Here is a 17,657-nt window from a genome sequence, read left to right on the forward strand (position 1 = left end):
GTCACCCAACAGGAACCCAGAGGGCGACGCCGCTGCTCCCTTTTCAGCAAGAAGTTCACGGGACCTGCTGACTATAACGGGGACCTGGAATGGACTGAATCTGGGAGGCAAACCTAAGCAAGGCTGACACCAAAGCCAGATAGCTCCAGAATGCCATAGCATTTCCATGAGGCTCGAGAACAGTGAGGGGAGCACAGACCATCGCACCCCGAGGGCAGGGGACACAACTTTCCCAGCTCCACCCGCCTCCCAGCCTCTGCTCGGGCTGCTTGGTGGCGCTGGCAAGCAGCATGTGCTCAATGGGGCCACAGTTTTCCCTGGAGGGGCTGCTTGGAGCCCCAACCCCTCCCCAACCTTGACCGTGGATGGAGCCTATGTCCTGCGCCTAATACAGACAGACAATGACGCTGCTCCCTCTTTATCATCCCCCAGGAGGCAGGGCGATGAACCCAAAGGATGGGGACAGACCACGCCCTGGAGCATCAATGCCTCAGTCAGCAGGCGTGGTTCCTTGCTGGGCAGCCCATTTCCTGGCCGGAACTCCTCTGTTGCCCTTTCACGCAGGTCTACACTCCACGCCCATCCCACCCTCCACTCCCGCCCTCTCTGCCCGACTCCTTCCCCTCTCATTCTGGCATCACCAACTCTAGGTACCCCTGCCTTCTGTGCTCCCCTCTCCTGCCGGCGGGGAGCCCTCACTGATGAGAGCACTCCTGCACTCTGCCCACGGCTGCTTCCGCATGGCCTCCTCCTGGGCTCAGAGCAGGGCCCAGGGGCCTTTGCGGGCCCACTGTCTGCCTAGGCTCACGGTGAACACTCCCCAAACATGTAAAGGACCTTCCCCCGCCGCGGGGCGGCAAAGGATTCCACAGCACCCATCAGTGTAAGGACCGGGGAGGGGAGCCAACCGCAGCCACAGTCTCGGCGCACGATGCCAGCCTGCCCACCCCCAGCGTCGGAGGCGTGAAGACCCCGCGCAGGGCAGCCTCCTCCTCCCCATTTGCCTTCATGACCGCACCCGAGTCTGAGGTCAACAGCAACCAGCCCATCTTCCAGAATCCTCGAACCCAGACACAGACAAGGGCCTGGGAGGGAGTGAGGAAGCATGGACAGACAGACAGACAGGAGCAGCACAGCCTCAAATCAAGGACACGATCGTTCTTCCCAGCTCAGGAGCACTTGCACTGCCTGTAAGCTGTTGTACAAACCCCCGGCTCTCGGAATGCTGAGTGCTGGCAAACCCAGCCCTGGGGTGGTTTTTCCCTACCCACAAGAACGCCTGCTGGGGGAAACAGAGAGGGTGGGGGGTGGGCGAGGCCAGAGGATGAACATCCCCGATGCTGCGAAGAACACTGGGGCCATCTGAGCATCTCCTGCTCTAGCTTTTGGCCAGAACAAGTACACTCCGGGGCCTGGGACCTTTGCTCCAGATGGCCCTGAGCCCCTGGTGGGAGGAGCAGGGTCAAGGTCAAGAGGCTGAGTCTCCGAGGCAGCGTGGCTGGGTGCTGGCACTGCCCAGGGCAGGAGGGAAGGGATCCCGCGTCCATGCTCCTAAGATTGGCTCCCACTGAGAAGCTTTCCCTGAAATGATCTCTGGGGGCAAGAAAGGAGACCCACTGAACAAAACAAGGGCTGGGGTCGTGTGTGGCGAGACCAGAGGGTCCTCACTGCTCCCTGAGGAACAGGGTTTCTGGACACCCCAGCAGACATCCGGTAGCCTGCGAGTCAGCGAGCTCACAGTGACACGTGAACACACAGCTTCAAGCTGAGAACCCAGACCCTTCCGAGCTGCCCCCACACCATCGCTGGGCGGGACAGAGTGTGGTTCCAGGTGCAGCCCACCCGGAGTCATTGTATCTCCATCTGAGTCGGCACGCTCTGCCTCCTGTATCCCACAGAGGTGGACGCCGAGGTCCACAGAGCTGTCCCTTGCCGAAGGCTCCACCCCAGGGAGCAGAGGCCAGGTTTCTGCCTGGCTCCACGTGCAGGCAGATCAGCGAGGAGGTCCACCGACCTTCAGCCCGTTTGAGGCCAATTTCCTTCGCTTTCTGCGACCAGTCTTGCTGGCATTTAGGCGCCTGAGAACCGGGGATCCTTGAGTTTCCCAAGACCCACGTGGGAGGCCACAGCTCACGAACACCCCCTTCTGCCTCGTGCAGGCCCGGAGCCCAGCCCCCAGGAAGGCCGGCACAGACAGACAACCGCGGGGCCCGAGGGACTTACGCGTCTGTGGAGCGGCGGTAGTTCTCAGGACACTCGAAGGCCAGGCAGCGGAAGCCGCCCTGGATGTTGAAGCAGGTCTCGTTAATGGAGCAGTTGTGGATGCCGGTCACACACTCATCGATGTCTGCAGGAGACCCCAAGGCAGCACAGTGAAGGCCGAGGCCCCCCAAGCCACCCCGGCCCAGATGGGGGTGCCCAGAGTTTGGGGGATCGGGCCATCCTTGCCCTCCGTTGGCTGCTCTCCAGAGCACAGCCCTGTGCCAGCTCTTTTGTTTATAGGAGATTTATATCTAATTTACCTACTATTCATGATCCCTGGAGTAAGCATAATAACAACAGCAACCTCTAAATGATGGCCCTTGAAGTGTTTGGCAGGAAACACTTCTCATTATAATTAAATGAGGCACGTACTGGTTATTACCCTCATTTTAGGAGGAGCTCGTGGGCTTAAGTGACTGGTTTAAGGCCACACATGTGGTAAGTGGGGGAGCTGAGCTTTGAACCCAGGCAGCAGGCACCTCTCCAAGGCTCTCGAGGTGCATCAGTCTTACCTCGTGTGCCACTTCTAACGTCTGAGGAGGGAACGGGCAGAAGCCACCAGCCCCACGTTATAGATGAGGAAACTGAGGCGGAAAGGGAGTCTACGTTGTGCCCAGTTCCCAAAGTCAGTGATCGTCTGGGTTGGACCAGAACCAGGCCTGGGGCACATCAGGGAGGTCACCTGGACATGAGGAGTCATCCCCCACCCCACAGCTGTTCGGAGCAGCCAAACGGTGCGTTCAGGGGACACCACCATGCCAGAGGTTGCAGGGGTGCGTGCTAAGTTGTTTCAGTTGGGTCTGACTCTCTGTGACCCCATGGACTGTAGCCCACCAAGCTCCTTTGTCCATGCGGATTGTGCAGGCAAGAATACTGGAGTGGGTTGCCATGCCCTCCTCCAGGGGCTCTTCCCACCCCAGGGATCAAACCCACGTCTCTTGTCTCTTGCATGGGCAGACAGGTTCTTTACCACTAGCGCCACCTGGGAAGCCCTGAGGCATCTGTGAAGAGGTGCCAAATCCTGACCATTGGTAGCAAAAACAGCAGTCCCCAGTCTCAAAGCCCGAGAGAGGCTCAGGAATGTGTTTTCGCTGTGTCTGGCAGGACCCCAGGCTGCAGTGAGGGCACCTGGCCAGGTCATCTGCTCCTTCAGAAATGTGAAAACAGAGCGACTTCCATCCGGAGCTCTGGACAGCCAAGCAGTCCCTCCCAGGAAATGCCGCAGCTCCTGCCGCCTTTGATCACAGTCTGCAAACCCCCTTCGTGACCAGAAAGGACATCTGCAGAACCCCGGCCCCCAGAGCCTCCGGGCCCCGTAGGAGGCTCACTGCAGGGGCTGGACAGTCCCAGCCTCTGATTCAGCTGCTGCAGCCACTGCTGAGGGGAAGGCCAGCACGCCCGTTCCGGGGTTGCTCATTCACAAATATCTCCTTAGCTCCCCTCTCAGTAACCCAAGAGACAGTGACGCAGTGACCCCTGGAGTATTCTTAGAACTGGGAGCCGAGGATAGGATGCAGGCCACTCACCCTTCATTTAGCTGATCCCTGGGCCCCGCAGGAACCCCGGCCGTAAAGGCCTTCGATATAGAGAGCTCAGGGTGGGGACACACCCTGACCAGGTCCATCCCCCTGCCAAGTGGAGACCAGCACCCGGGGACAGAGGCCTGCACCACCGGCTCACTGCTTTGCCCTTAACACCTGGCAGGGCCTGGGTGTGTCGAGTGACTGAATGAGAGACTAAACAGCAGTGCTAAGCTGTGGGGTCCTCTGGGTACTGACGGCCTGCTTCCTTGATGCTGGGCATCTTCCTTTTAAAGGCTGTCAGCCCCACTTCTGGCCCCCCAGGGGCTGCCCGGGGCAGAACAGGAGGACTCAGAACCCCCGGTGGATAAGCGTGCCCGAGCATGGGAGACCAGGGTGCCCATGGGGCGAGGGCACACCCAGGATACAGTCGTCCCCCTCAAACGCACCCCACCTGTGCTGTGGCTGCGGGGCCTTAGTCCCCCCCGCCCCGCAGAGCCCCGGGACGGCCTGAGAGACCCCGGGGCCCTGCCCTGCTCACCTTGGCAGTTGCGGCCGTTGGGGGCCAGCCGGTAGCCGGTGGGGGGGCAGCTGCACTGGAAGCTCCCGGGGACGTTGATGCAGCGGTAGGAGCAGATGTGGCCCCCCGTGGGCAGGGCGCACTCGTCGATGTCTGTGACGGCAAAGCCCACCCTCAGCACCGTGCGGACCCCCCGGCTGGGCTACATCCCCCAGTGGGCTGAGCTGTGACCTGGAAGTCAGCCCGAGGGCGAGTGGGACACAGGGGGTCTCAAAGTGCCAGGGCCAGGGTGGCCTCCGAGGCCATCCCGCCAGAAGGGCGCGCTGAGTCCCAGAGAGGGAAAAGGCCTAGCCTGGGGCCACACAGCAAGTTCTTGTGTGAAGTTTGCGGGGCGGGGAGAGGGAGACTGGGGAACAAAGCGGAGCCAAAGGCTTTGGAATGGCACACAGAGAGGTACCCTGCCGGCTCCATCCTGATGCCGATGATTATAAACGTGCCAATAACAGACACACTTTATATAATAAAAATAGGTATAACCTTACAAACAGTTGCCTTCTGAGCACCAACATTGTGCCATGCGTGTATGAAGTGCTCTTGAATCATAATATGTTTTCATCCTCCGACCACCGGGTAAGTGCAGGATGAACCCAGATGTTACAGAGGATGGTGGCCCAGGCCCAGTGAGGGGCTTCTGAAAGAGGCAGAGGGTCGAGCCAGGGGTGTGACTCCTCAGCCCCGCCTCCCCCACCCCCGCCCTGCTCGAGGTCCGGGCGGCACCCATGGCCATCACCACTGTTCCGTTTTATGTCACTAAAGAAAATCTGGGAGTGGGTTTCCTCCTTTACAAACCTCACACTCAACAATGGGCAAAGTCCATCCAAACACATCTCAGAGGGAAGAAACCCAGGCCACTCCCCAGCCAGGAGGAGCAGGGAGTGGGGGACAGGAGAGAGGCGGCCTCTCCTCGCTCACCTTCGCAGGTGACCCCGTCCACGTCGCTGAGCTGGTAGCCTCGCCGGCAGTAACACTGGTAGGAGCCGTAGACGTTGGCACACTCCTGGCTGCAGGGGTTGCTGTTACACTCATTCACGTCTGAAAGAGACAAGGTCCCGAGGCCACCGCTCAGAGCTGAGTCCCTGGTCCCTAGTCGAGTAGGTCATGACCTCTCTCCCACGTCCATGGGCCATGACCTCCCTCGAGTTAACACACACAGAGAGGCAGAGGCTACCACATGTAGGGCCAGGGACCTGCTCGAGGTTTCCCCAAGGGAGAGAGGCTCCCACTCGAGCCCTTCAAGGCTGGGGGATCTGGCATCTCCCCACTCCCACCACTGACTGCTTCAAGCCACACCAACCCTGGGGCTCTTGCTCTTCTGTTCTCTTTGCCTAGAACTGGTATCAGCAAACTTCCGGCCCACCACTTGTGTTTACAAATAAAGTTTTATTGGCACACAGCCACGCTCATAGTCCACGGCTGCCTGAGCACTATAATGGCAGAGTTAAGGAGGCACAATCGAGACGTGGCTGGCAAAGCCTAAAATATTTACTGTGTGGCTTTTAGGAAAAAAAAAAAACTTTGCCGACCTCTGGCCCAGAAGTCCCTTCTCATTTTTGTTTACTGCTAAATCTTAGCAAGGCAGGAGGGGTGAGCAGGGGAGAATGTCCTTTAGTGCCTCAGCCCCTCTCACCCCTGCAGCACCCCCACACCTGGCCTGGCTGCCACTTGACCCTCTGTGCGCTTGGTCCACTCTGCCCAGTGTGGTGTCTCATCACATCCCAGAGACACTTCCTAAAGGCAGGAACCATGTTCTTGCTGCACGCCTGGAGCAGGGGGTGCTTTATAACTGCTCGGCGGAATGACACAGCAAAGCTGGCCGGGTCCTGGTTTTAGGCAAAATCGTCCACTAACAGGTATGAGTATCTACTATTTGGTCATTAAGGAGTCACCACGGACAGCACAAGCCACAAATGATAATACCAATGATGCCAGCAGTCCCCATGTCACAAGCGTGGCCTCTCACGCGGGGCACTGTGAAACGCTGGAGGCTCCATTGTATTTCATCCTCATGGCCCCTACTGGTGCTATTAGGCGGGTCTCACTAGCCCCGTTTTGCAGATGAGGACCCTGGGGCCCAGAAATGCCGAGTTACTCTCAAGACCATAAACGAGACAGAGCTGGGATTTGAACCCGGGCCCGAAGGACCCCCCACCCCTGCCCCATGCATGAATCTGGTTCCTTGACATTACATGTGTGTGTTGGGTCTGGTTCCTGGGGATGAATCCCAGAACCTCAGGGGAAGCCTAAGACCCAGGAGCCCCTCACACTGTCCATCCTTCAGGGTGAGAATTACACGCCGGGGTGCATCCTGGCATATCTGTGATCATCCATCTTAATCCAGAATTGTAAGACCTGCCGTGTCTGAAGGCTGGCTCTACAGGTCACCCCTGGGCACTGCACTGCAAAGAAGGGAGCGTGTGAGGGACTGCCGAGAGTGGTCAGAAGCCCTCAATCTCTGCTGACCTGCTCACCTAATTCCCGTAAAGATGTGACACCCGTGGAGCACCTACTATGCGCCAGGCCCTGGGCTCTCACCTCATCTTAGTCCATCCCATCAGAGGGAGGCAGTGTTATTCTTGGCACCAATTCAACTTGGTCGAATGCTCCCACCAGAGATCTAACCAAATATCAGCATCAGCCCAAGACCATGACCCTTGAAATGCTGCCTGGGAAATCTCTACACTGCTAAAGAAAGAATTTCCTGTGTGTTCCAGCCAACGCCGGACTGCAGTCCCTGACCTCCCTTTTTCTTAGAAGCATTTACTTCAGAAAACCTGCAGCTGTAAATCCTTCCTCTGTCCCTTTGAGATGTATCTTCTGCAATCCAGGAGTGTCCTTCTAAGGACATGAGAACCAAGCCTTTGAAATGCAGTCAAGAAGAGGGAGCCCCCCCCCACCAACTCCCACACTCTGCAGGAGGGTCAGAGCCAGGGAGCAGACACAGCTGGCCTAATTGCGCTGACCACTGACCTTACCATCCTTCAGTGCTACTCCTTAGCAGGCCTCAGCATTTAGAAGGCTTGCACTTTTTGTCCTGGTGGAGTTGAGACCAGTTTATGCCAGACTCTCTTTCCTCTATTGCAGGAGTGTAAATAAAATCTGTCTTACTACTTTAAACAAGTATCCAGTTTTTGCTTCCCTCTGGCATTGCTGTTGTTTAGTGGCTAAGACAGGCATGACTCTTGTGTCCCCATGGATGGCAGCCCACCAGGCTCCTCTGTCCATGGGATTCTCCAGGCAAGAATACTGGGGTGGGTAGCCATTCCCTTCTCCAGGGGATCTTCCTGACCCAGGAATCGAACCCACATCTCCTGAATTGGCAGACAGATTCTTTACCACCAAACCACCAGGGAAGCCCCCCTCTTTGGCATAAACAACCTCATTTCCCCCGTGAGGACACTGAGGCTGGTGAGGTTCAGCCAGCCCCCAGGGTCACATGAGGACCGCGGTGGGTCAGACACCCTCAGATTCCACACTCTCAGCCACATCCCACTCGTCCAGCCTCACGTGCGCACAGGTGTTATCTGCACCCGCTGGACCCAGGGGAAACCGGGAGGGCCGTCATCTCTGACAAGCACATTTTTAGAGGCATCGCCCCTGCTGACACGTCATCTGATGCGTGTTGGGGCACGAGGGAGTCGTTCCCAAGTGGGCCTGCCGGGGGAGCGGCGGGGAAGTGGGCAGTCGGGGAAGGAAGCGGATGCAGGCCCGGCGGCCCCGACCCCTGCCCACGGCCGGCCCTCACCTTCACAGGAGCGGCCGTCGGAGGAGAGCCGGAAGCCCATGGTGCAGCTGCAGTAGTAGGAGCCGGGCGTGTTCTCACACTTGTGGCCGCACAGGCGCCCCGGGTACCGCCGGCACTCGTTGATGTCTGAAACGGAGCGGGCGGGCGGCTCAGGCAGCATTCTCCCTGGACGGGGCTGCCCGTCCTCCCTGGCAGCTCGCGACCTCTGTCCCCCACCTCCTCTGCCCTCCTCTCCTGGGGAAAGGTGCAGTGACCGGTCCCAAATGCACGGCAAGTCAGCAGGAGCGCTGGGACCACCCTGCCTCTCTGCCCACTGGGGAAGCCTTGCGCTCCTTCCAGGACAGTGACTCTCTGGGAAATCACAAAGACTCTGGGGCATCTGTCCAGGGGGCTGGAGTCTCGGGGCTAGCAGAGCACCTGTTCTACAGGTGGGGAGCACCCCCCAGGAGCTGCATGACTGGACCTAGAATGTGGGTCTCCTGATCCAGGTCTCTTCTCCAGCACTGTCTGAACTCAGGATTGTCAGAGGTCGGGAGCAGACCACGCGGTCACTACAGGTGCACCCCAGGCTGGTCCTCCTTGGTGTCACCTGGCCAGCCGCCCCCTCAGGGATACACACACATACCCACACATGTCCTGCTGATGCCGTCGAAGTAGTACCCGGCTTTGCACTCACAGCGGAAACTTCCAGGGGAGTTCACACACAGGTGCCCCGGCCCACAGGGCTCAGAGGGGGGAGAGCACTCGTCCACATCTTGCAGAAAAGAAAGACACATTGAAAACCCTTTAGTGGGGGAGGGGGCGTTATCAGAACGGAAGGCAAGGAAGGAGCTCACAAAAACGTAACTGACAAAGTGGCATCGTCTAATTCTTCAACATGATTTCCCAGATTACGTCCTATGCACTGGAGAGACAGCTGACCCGACATAACCTCTACACTCGAGGGATTCCTGCTACTGCGAGCTAGCAGTGGCCGCAGTTAAGTAAGGCAGAAAGTGCCCAGGGACTGGGGAGAGGCTGAGGAAGGAGGAGACAGACTCCTCTGTGTGGCAGGGATCTGGGCAGGATGCCTTTGCCTGAACCCACAGGAAGGTAGAAGCAGGTGGCAAAGGGAGCAGTGTAAGAGCAAAAGTCACACAGACAGAGACGGGCAGGGCTTGTTGGGGAGCAGCAAGACCTGTTCCATCTGGATTATAAAGTTTGTGAGGTTGGGGTCAATTCAGGAGGACTGAATTGTAAGTGGGGCTTCCCTGGTGGTTCAGATGGTAAAGAATCCGCCTGCAAAGCAGGAGATGCAGGTTTGCTCCCTGGGTGCTCTCCCTGGAGAGCATGGCAACCCACTCCAGTATTCTTGCCTGGAGAATCCCATGGACAGAGGAGCCTGGCGGGCTACAGTCCATAGGGTCGCAAAGAGTCAGAAATGACTGAAGTGACTGAATACCCTCGTACACACACAAATTGCAAGCTGGAGCATCAGTCATCTGTCTGCCCCAGTGAGGGGCCATCACCAAAGGGAGCTCTGAGCAGGAAGGGGCAAGAGAGCTTTCAGCTCAGAACAAATTGGACAGACTTGAAGGGGCAAAGCTGAAGGCAGTAGGTGGGCTGGCATTCTACTGCAACGGTCCAGGCAATAGCCAGTAAAGACCTAGGCTTGGCGATCAGCCATGGGATAGATGGACAGGTGCACACCACTTCCTTTGGGGATCTGCTCTCTCCTTCCAGAGAAGGGAGGGTTGTGCTGGAGCAGACAGAAAAGTCCATTTCAAACCAGCTTTCGTTTTTAATACCAACCAACGCAGCGGGTTCCCTCCTCGTTGAGATGGTAGCCACGGCCACAGTTGGGCACGTTCTTCTGGCACGTGTAGGAGCCCTCTGTGTTGATGCACGTCTGCCCAATAGGGCACGGGGCACTGATACTCAAACACTCATTGATATCTACGGGGGGAAAGATAGAGACGGCAGGGTTAATCCTGGAGAGCTTTCCCAAACCCAGCACCCAGATCTCCAAAAAAGTCCCATCTCCCTCCTCTTTATGAAACCACAGATGGAGTTAAGATGATGTGCTCGGCCTGGACCACACGGCAGCCTCCCGCCTGGCTCCCAGGTCACAGTAGCACACCCCACCTTAAGCACCCCCTCCCGGGTCCATCTCCCTGCCCCTAAACCCTCAACACCTCCATCTTCCACTGCACCAACGCCAAGGCCACCTGCCTGTGAGTCCCACACAGTGAACCTGGCAATTCAGGTGCCATCCTGGGTTCACACGCTCCACACGGTCAGTGAGTATCTTCCCTGAACTGAGCAGGGGTGAGGAACAGACGCGGCAGCCCCTCCATGTCGGCACTAGCGCTCTGGGCGCCTCCAGTGACTGCCGGGCCCTGCCCGCCTCCCAGCCACGTGGCCGGTCTCTCCTGCAGCCCAGCCTCCAGCCGCCACGCAAATCCCCCTCTGGGCCTGTCCGGGGAGCCATCGCCCCAGTCTGCCTGGTGGACACACCTCTCGTATGAGCACAGCCTCTGGGGCACAGCTCCCCCGACATCCCCATCCCTACTCCGGGGTCTGGGGGGCCTGTGTGAACTCAGGGCCCAGGGAAGGGCAGTTCTGAGCTCGTGGCCCAGTGGGGTCCCTCCCCGACTGCACACCCCTCTGACGGGGGACCCCTTTGACAAACACAGGCCCAACACGTGTAAACCAACCAGAACTGGGTTTACATGACTGCTCACGCTCAGCCCTGGTGCAGAACTGCACAGAGTGAAATTCCTACCAGAAGTAGCCTTCTGAAAGGACCTAAAGGTTTCCCAAATCACCTATAAACATCTAGGGGGCTAAGAGAAGGGGGTGATGGTACAGGACCAGCTGTGCTCCTCCCCTCGCAGCCCAGCCCCATCCTCCCCAGACAAGAGCCAGCCCGACTCCCTCCTCGCCCTGTCAACAACAGCCTTTGTCGGGATGGTCTCACCGGCGCAATACTTTACAGTTTACGAAAGCTTTTGTCTCCAGTCCCGCCCTCAACCAGCACATCGAACCCACAAGACAGGCTTGCAGGGATTAAAATCTGCATTTTATTAACAGGAAAGTCCCCAAACTCAGGCCAGAGCCAGGGCCCACTCTGTGCAGAACCAGGGTCTCCAGCTTCCCGGCTGGGACAAGGGCCCTGAAATCTGGGGTGGGCATAGCCCACCAGCCACATCCAGTCCACTTCCTGTCTTTGTAAATTCGGTTCTCCTGGAGCACAGCCAGGCCCGTGCTTTTACGGATCGTCTACGGCCGCCTCCATGTGGCTGCGACAGAGACCCCAGATCAGTGAGGTCGCTCTTTAGCCCTTTAGAGAAAAAAGCTCAGCCGTGCATCAAGAACTAACGCAGCATTCAGAACCGTCACCGCTACCCTCCCCCAATCGGGCCCACAGCTCCCAAACCCTGTGCCATAGAACACCAGTGCCCCTTGAGAAAACACGAGCTCCACAGAGGGGTGAGCCCTCCAGCCTGTGAGTGCCACAAGGTAGGGACCAGGCCATCAGGGAGGGGGCCAATGAATGCGTGGCCGGGAGAGGGAAGAGAGAGAGCAAATAACACACAAGGTCTGAGGAGGTTGGGAAGGCCTCGTACAAGCCTCTTAGAGCCCCACTGGGAAAAGCCCGGATGATCCCAGCTGTTCCAGGGCCCCCGCTAGCGCCCTTTAACCCCATGGCCACAGAACCCAGCACCCCTGGAGTGGATCAGCCATGCGGGCAGCGCAGTGCCGGCCTCCTCTCTGGTCCTCACGAAAGCAGAAAGGAAGGTGGGCCGGCAGGGGGAAACAGAAGCAGAGAGAGAGCCTGGAGAAGACGTGATAGTGGCCAGGCCCTCGATGACCAGACCTCAAGGGCATAGAACACTCTACGCTTTGTGACCGGGATGGAGGCCTCTGCTGTGAAAACCCGCTCCCATCCTCTGCGCTGGTCCCCCGCATGGGGCCCTGCAGCTACGGGGCCGCCGGCCTGTGCCCAGAGGGGAAGAGACAGGCTCCCGGGGCCCAGGGCTGGCTCCAGAAGCCCCAGGAAGATAGTTCTGGCTACACTCGAGGTCAGAGTTTCCCAGCACAGGTCACTGTGTCCTGCGGGAGGGAGAGTGGCATCCCGGCAGTGTGCGAGCAGGGAAGCCAGGAGCGCGGGTGGCAGAGGGGGACTGCCCTGGCCCCGAATCATCCTGACACCCTCCTTTTTCCTTGATTCATCTTCTCCTTGTGAAGGTTTTTTTGGCATGATAAAAAGATGACATTAAGGTACTGACATGAAATGATATCAAAACACTTCAGCAGGTCAAAAAAAAAAAAAAGCAAGTAGCAGAACTGTCTGGCCCCACTTTGAATAAAAACCAAAGTCTAGGGCTCACAGGCATCGCCGAGCAGGGAAGAAGCCGGCCCTTTCTACGTTTGGGTTTTGCTCACTTTTTCACAAATAAAGAGGGACAAAACTTTTGAAATAAATAGCAATTTTTAAAAAGAAAAGCTCCTGAACTTGGTTGCAAGGATCGTGGGCACACAAAAACAGAGACCCCTCTAGGACCTCCAAAGACCCAAGTTCAGGGAGTGGGGGGCGCTGGGCTGCGGCCAGTCCTGGGTCCCTGGCTCCTGCTCTGGCCCCTCCCCCGGCACAGAGCTGCACCCTCAAACCAGGGTGCGGGTGGGGAGTGGGAAACCGGGGCTAAGTTGAGACTTGTAAATGCTCCTTCTATGTGGAACTCGGGCTGATTTTGCCATGAGTCAGGGTTTCCAGCCCCGACAGAAGCCCTCCTCCGCGGAGCCCCCTGCAAGCCCCCTGAAAGTCTGGGCAGGCCCCTCCCCGTCTTGGCCCAGGGAGAGCGGTAAGCCTCCTGCTCCCCGGCCCCCTTCGAGTGACGGCAGCTCCGTGGGCAGGGGGCTGGAGAGGGGTCAGTGCAGCCAAGCTGAGGCCCCCACTGTGCAGACGCCCCGTGAAAAGGGGGCAAATTTGTTTCAGGAACAAAGACTGGGGTTGGCTGCAGATAAAATCACCCCCATCCTAAGGGGCTGCTGCTGTTTGTCTGTAAACATCCTGGGATGGCAATAAAAGGGGGCAGGGCTTTCAGTCAAATCAAAGATCAATGCAGATTTATCTGCGAGGGCGTGAGACAGACACAAGATGGAAAGTCCCGTCCCTTGTCATGGCGCTGCCAGCCTTTCCAGGGGGCTGACAGGGCAGCCCCAGCAGCGTGGGTTCTGGCTGGTGGCACCTGCAGCTCACATCCAGGGGGACGACTGTCTGACCTCAAGGGAGGCCCCAGAATCTTCTGCTGGGGCAGAGGGCAAGGACAGTTGGCAGACCTGGACTCAAATGCCAAGAGCATACAGTGATCCGGCCAGGTGGCGACTGCAGGAGAAAGCAGGCCCACCTCCTGTCTCCTGGGCTGGTCCCAGGGCGGTAGTGTTTAAAACTACTGAGGGCTTCCCTGGGGCTCCCAGGCGGCGCTAGTGGTAAGGAACCCGCCTGCCAATCCAGGAGACCTAAGAGACACGGGTTCAATCCTTGCGTTGGGAAGATCTCCTAGAGAAGGAAATGGCAACCCACTCCAGTATTCTGGAGAATTCCATGGACAGAGGAGCCTGACAGGGTCCATGGGGTCGCAAAGAGTCAGACACAACAGAAGTGATTTAGCACGCATGCACACACACCTTCAGTTCAACACCAGTGTCTCTGATTTCAAAACTCAAGCTCTTTTGTCTGAATCGGAAATTGCTAAATTAGAGCCCTGGGGCCCAACACCGCCTGTCGCCTGTGCTTGTAAATAAAGCTTTATTCGGACACAGCCCCACCCACTTGTTTACATAACAGTGGCTGCTTTCCAGCTGCAACCTGCAGAGCAGAGGAGTTGCAACAGAGACCACACGGCCTGCGATGCACAATTTATTATCCAGCCTTTATAGAAAAAGCTTGCCGACCCCTGTTCTGTCTACCCTGTGCAGTGCCCCGCCTGCTAGAGACAGGGCCCGTGACCGGACGGTTCCCCTGCCTGGCGGACCCCGTGAGCCCTGGCAGCAGTGTCTTACCAATACAGTTGCCTAGAGCATCTTGTATAAAGCCACTCTTGCACTGTAGCTTGGGTCTGCAGCGGAAGGATCCCAGAGTATTCTGACAGATAAAATCGGGGAGGCAGTTATGAATACCACTCTCACACTCGTCAATATCTGGTACATCATAAAAAAAGGAAATTGTTAGCAAGAGTCCTGCCAGAAGCATCTTACAACACTTTAAAATCACAAGAAAGCTTTTTTTTTTTTCCTTTAAATGCTCATTACTCAGACTATAACCCAAAACATCCCAATAAAGAGGTCACATACAAGAGCCTTAGCCAAACGGGGCTCGTGTTGCTCAAGACTTAAAACTCTGACTATCCCCCCAAGGCTCTTATGATGCAAATTTTGTTATATAATAAATAACCCAGACATTTTCCTGGCAATAGGTGGTTTGGTTTGGTTTGGTTTTCATTTCAGGCTAAGCACATGTTAAGTTTTAGATTATAAAGCGATGATGATCTTAGTGGCAATAAACACAGTCCCTATAAACTTATTCATTCTTCAGTCCTTGCAGTATCCCAAATATTAACAATGGTGATTGTCATGACTGAACGTGTTGGCTGCCCTTCCCTTGAAGTTCATGGGCTGTCCGATGTTCAAAAGTGTATACTCAGCTGGCAGGGACCCTGGGTTCTCGTGGTCCAAGCCGCCCAGGGAGTCTGCAGGGGTGGGGAGCACCGAGCTCGCCCAAAGGCCCTCGGACGTCAGGAGGGTGTGACTTGCTTTTGAGTTACCCTCATAATTCAACCAACATTTTTACACAAGTGGTTTTGTCGTTCCGAAGGGCTGGAAACCCTCAGCAGAAAAGTATGTTCTAACAGATCCTCATCAAAGGCTTATCTGCCAAATAACATCTATGGTTTGGCGGGGGAAAGCCAGCAGCCAAAAATGTCATGCTTTTTACGCAGCGGAAGGGAATATGCTTTGAACTTCAAGGGAGCCTGGAATCAGATGGACAGCAGCTGTTGTGCAAAAAAAAAAAAAAAAAAATTGGGGGGATGGGAGCAGAAAGCACATGCGAGCACCTGAAATTCATCTCCGGTCTTGTTGTTATTTTAAAATTGTTTTTCAGTCTTTATTTTCTTAAATTGTTACAATACTGCTTCCCTTTTATGTGTTCTGGTAGTTTGGCCACAAGGCATGTAAGATATGAGCTCTCCGACCAGGTTCGGAACTCGTACCTTCTCACACTGGAGGGCAAAGCCCCAACCATTGGAAGGCCGGCGACGGCCCTGGTCTTGTTTTTAAATGATCGTGCTTTGAGCCTTTTCAGAAACCCAAACTCTCCACTGTCATTAACTCAGCATGACGGTCAAGAAGCTAAATCTTCACGAGTGACAGGGTCGGCGGTGCCCCAGGCAAGTCACGGGGGACACAGCATGGAGCCCTGCACCCCCCCAGCCACCTTCTCATGACATCACAGCTACTCCCGGGGTGCGGTTCTGCGACCCGGAGCCTGTCGTACCTTTGCAGTCATTGTCCTCTGTGAGCTCATAGCCAGTTCCGCAGCTGCTGTCACGCTGGCAGCGGAAGGAGCCCACTGTGTTGATGCAGCTTTCCCCGAGCCGGCAGTTCTGGCTGCCCGTGATGCACTCGTTGACATCTAGGAGAGACACAGGCAACGCAGGAGTAACCGGCAAGCACGCCCGATCCTGACGCTGCGTCAGAAGGACGGACCAGGAGGCAGAGTGGGGTCAGTTCTCTGCATCCATCAAGGGCCGCAGGCCTGTGATAGTCACGCTCTGTACCGGAGTGGAGCCCTGGGTGCTCCCCACCAGAGCAAAGCAAAAGCAATGGTTTCTCTCCCCGGCTGATCTATTTCACATCTATGGCTCCTTCTGAGCATCTGCTAAGCAAGCTCCAGGCCCTGAACTGGAGTCGTGTGACCCTAGAGACCCCCCTATTAGGGCTGTTGCCTCCCTTCATCTCCCCCATCTCACAGATGAGGGGCCAAGAGAGGCTGGGGATGCCCCCAGGGCCACTCAGCAGATCCTGGACTCAGAGCCCAGTCAGACCCCAAGCCCACCCCCTTTTCCCAGCCCGGGGTTCACATTCTCCTGGCTGAAAGCCGTGGCTGCGGGATGCTGGAAAGCTGGTCCTGGGCCGTAGTTCCCCTATGAACAGGGCCCCAGGTTGTGCAAAGCGGGCCCTGCCTGGGTGTCAAGCGGAGGCAGAGGCTCTCAGAGCAGGACGACATTTACCTTCACAGGAGACGCCGTCGGGGAGCAGCTGGTACCCCACAAAGCAGGAGCAGACAACTTCCTCCCCCGTGTCCCGACATTGCTGTTTGCAGGGCCCGCCGCCTGGAACCAGAGCAAATGTGAGCAGAGGCCCGGCACACCCAGGGACCTCCTGGTGATTTCTCTTTGTTTGGATGGGGCCAGAGGAAGTGCCCTCAAGGTGGACTGATGCAGAAAGGCAGGCTCCCCAGGCTGGAGCCCACTGCAGCCTTCATAGCAACCCCCTTCCCATGAGAGACCCCAAGGTCTGGCCCTGATGTGACAGATGGAGGGGCGTGCGGGACCCCAATACCCCATCTTCACTGGCACTGCTTCAGTTCCGGCTGCTCACTCACCTGGCTCTCTGAGCATCCCTGGTACCCAACCCTCCAACCACGCTTCCCATAGGGTGGCTAGCGAGATGCTCAAAGAGCTAATCTCATGGGGACAAACCTCCACCAGACAGATTCCACAAAATGAAGTTTGGACTGCTGCCCAGGGCCTGCACGGCCTGCCCACTTGTCCAGCCTCTTCCCCTCTCCCTGTCCCCTGCCCCTCCCGCGACCTACCGCCCACCAGGGCCCAGCTGCTGCGGGTCTTCAAGTCTCTGCTCCAGTTGCTGCAACCCCCCCACCCACGTCACTTCTCTGGCTAGTCCATCCTGGCCCACTGCAAACCAACTATCCGCCCCCCTCCTCCAGGAAGATCCCCCCCCACGCCCCCCAGGGAGGATTACGGGTCCTTCTGGGGCTCTCTGCTCTCCCTTCCCCCACCCAGGGCCTCGGTGCCAAATGCCATTGTAACAGACCGCATTATTTTGTGATTAAACTGGCTCCGTAATTAAAGCCCAACATAAGGCAAGTCACTAAATGCCCTCAGGGAGCAGACCTGCCAGTCCAGATGTGTAGGAATGTTCCGTCATGAGAAATAAAGTCTTATCTTATGGAAAACAACACTGTAAGGCCCCACTGACTTTAAATTTGAAAGCATCGCTCTTATGAGACAAATGGATATTACAGATGGTATGGCTGGAGTGCCAGGCCACAAAATGAAGCAACACTCACCCCCATCCCTTAAGGGGCCCCCAGCCTTGGCAGTCCCTGTTTAGAGTGACCCCCCATAGAGTCACCCACAGAGTCTGTGGGCCGTGATGAAAGGGCTTTGAATGCTAGCTTCTTTGCTACAAGCCACAAGAACGCAGCCCTTCGCTACAAGTCCACCCTCTCCCTCACTCGCCCACCAGGTCCCAGCGAGGAGGAGAG

General features: G+C 57.0%; 1 protein-coding gene across 2 annotated transcripts in view; it reads right to left on the minus strand.

Moving 5' to 3' along the window:
* Nucleotides 1-17,657, minus strand: part of FBLN1 (fibulin 1) — an 82,315-nt gene that overhangs the window by 36,273 nt on the left and 28,385 nt on the right. For both annotated transcript variants that reach the window (XM_025282688.3, XM_025282689.3), the window contains exons 6-14: nt 16,378-16,479; nt 15,642-15,779; nt 14,150-14,287; nt 9,896-10,039; nt 8,730-8,858; nt 8,105-8,230; nt 5,275-5,394; nt 4,324-4,455; nt 2,224-2,347 (exon numbers count right to left, since the gene is read on the minus strand). In XM_025282688.3, coding sequence (XP_025138473.3) covers nt 2,224-2,347; nt 4,324-4,455; nt 5,275-5,394; nt 8,105-8,230; nt 8,730-8,858; nt 9,896-10,039; nt 14,150-14,287; nt 15,642-15,779; nt 16,378-16,479 — 1,153 coding nt within the window. The remainder of the gene's footprint in view (nt 1-2,223; nt 2,348-4,323; nt 4,456-5,274; nt 5,395-8,104; nt 8,231-8,729; nt 8,859-9,895; nt 10,040-14,149; nt 14,288-15,641; nt 15,780-16,377; nt 16,480-17,657) is intronic.

This window comes from Bubalus bubalis, chromosome 4, assembly GCF_019923935.1.
Source record: "Bubalus bubalis isolate 160015118507 breed Murrah chromosome 4, NDDB_SH_1, whole genome shotgun sequence".
In the NCBI taxonomy this organism is placed as follows: Eukaryota; Metazoa; Chordata; class Mammalia; order Artiodactyla; family Bovidae; genus Bubalus; species Bubalus bubalis.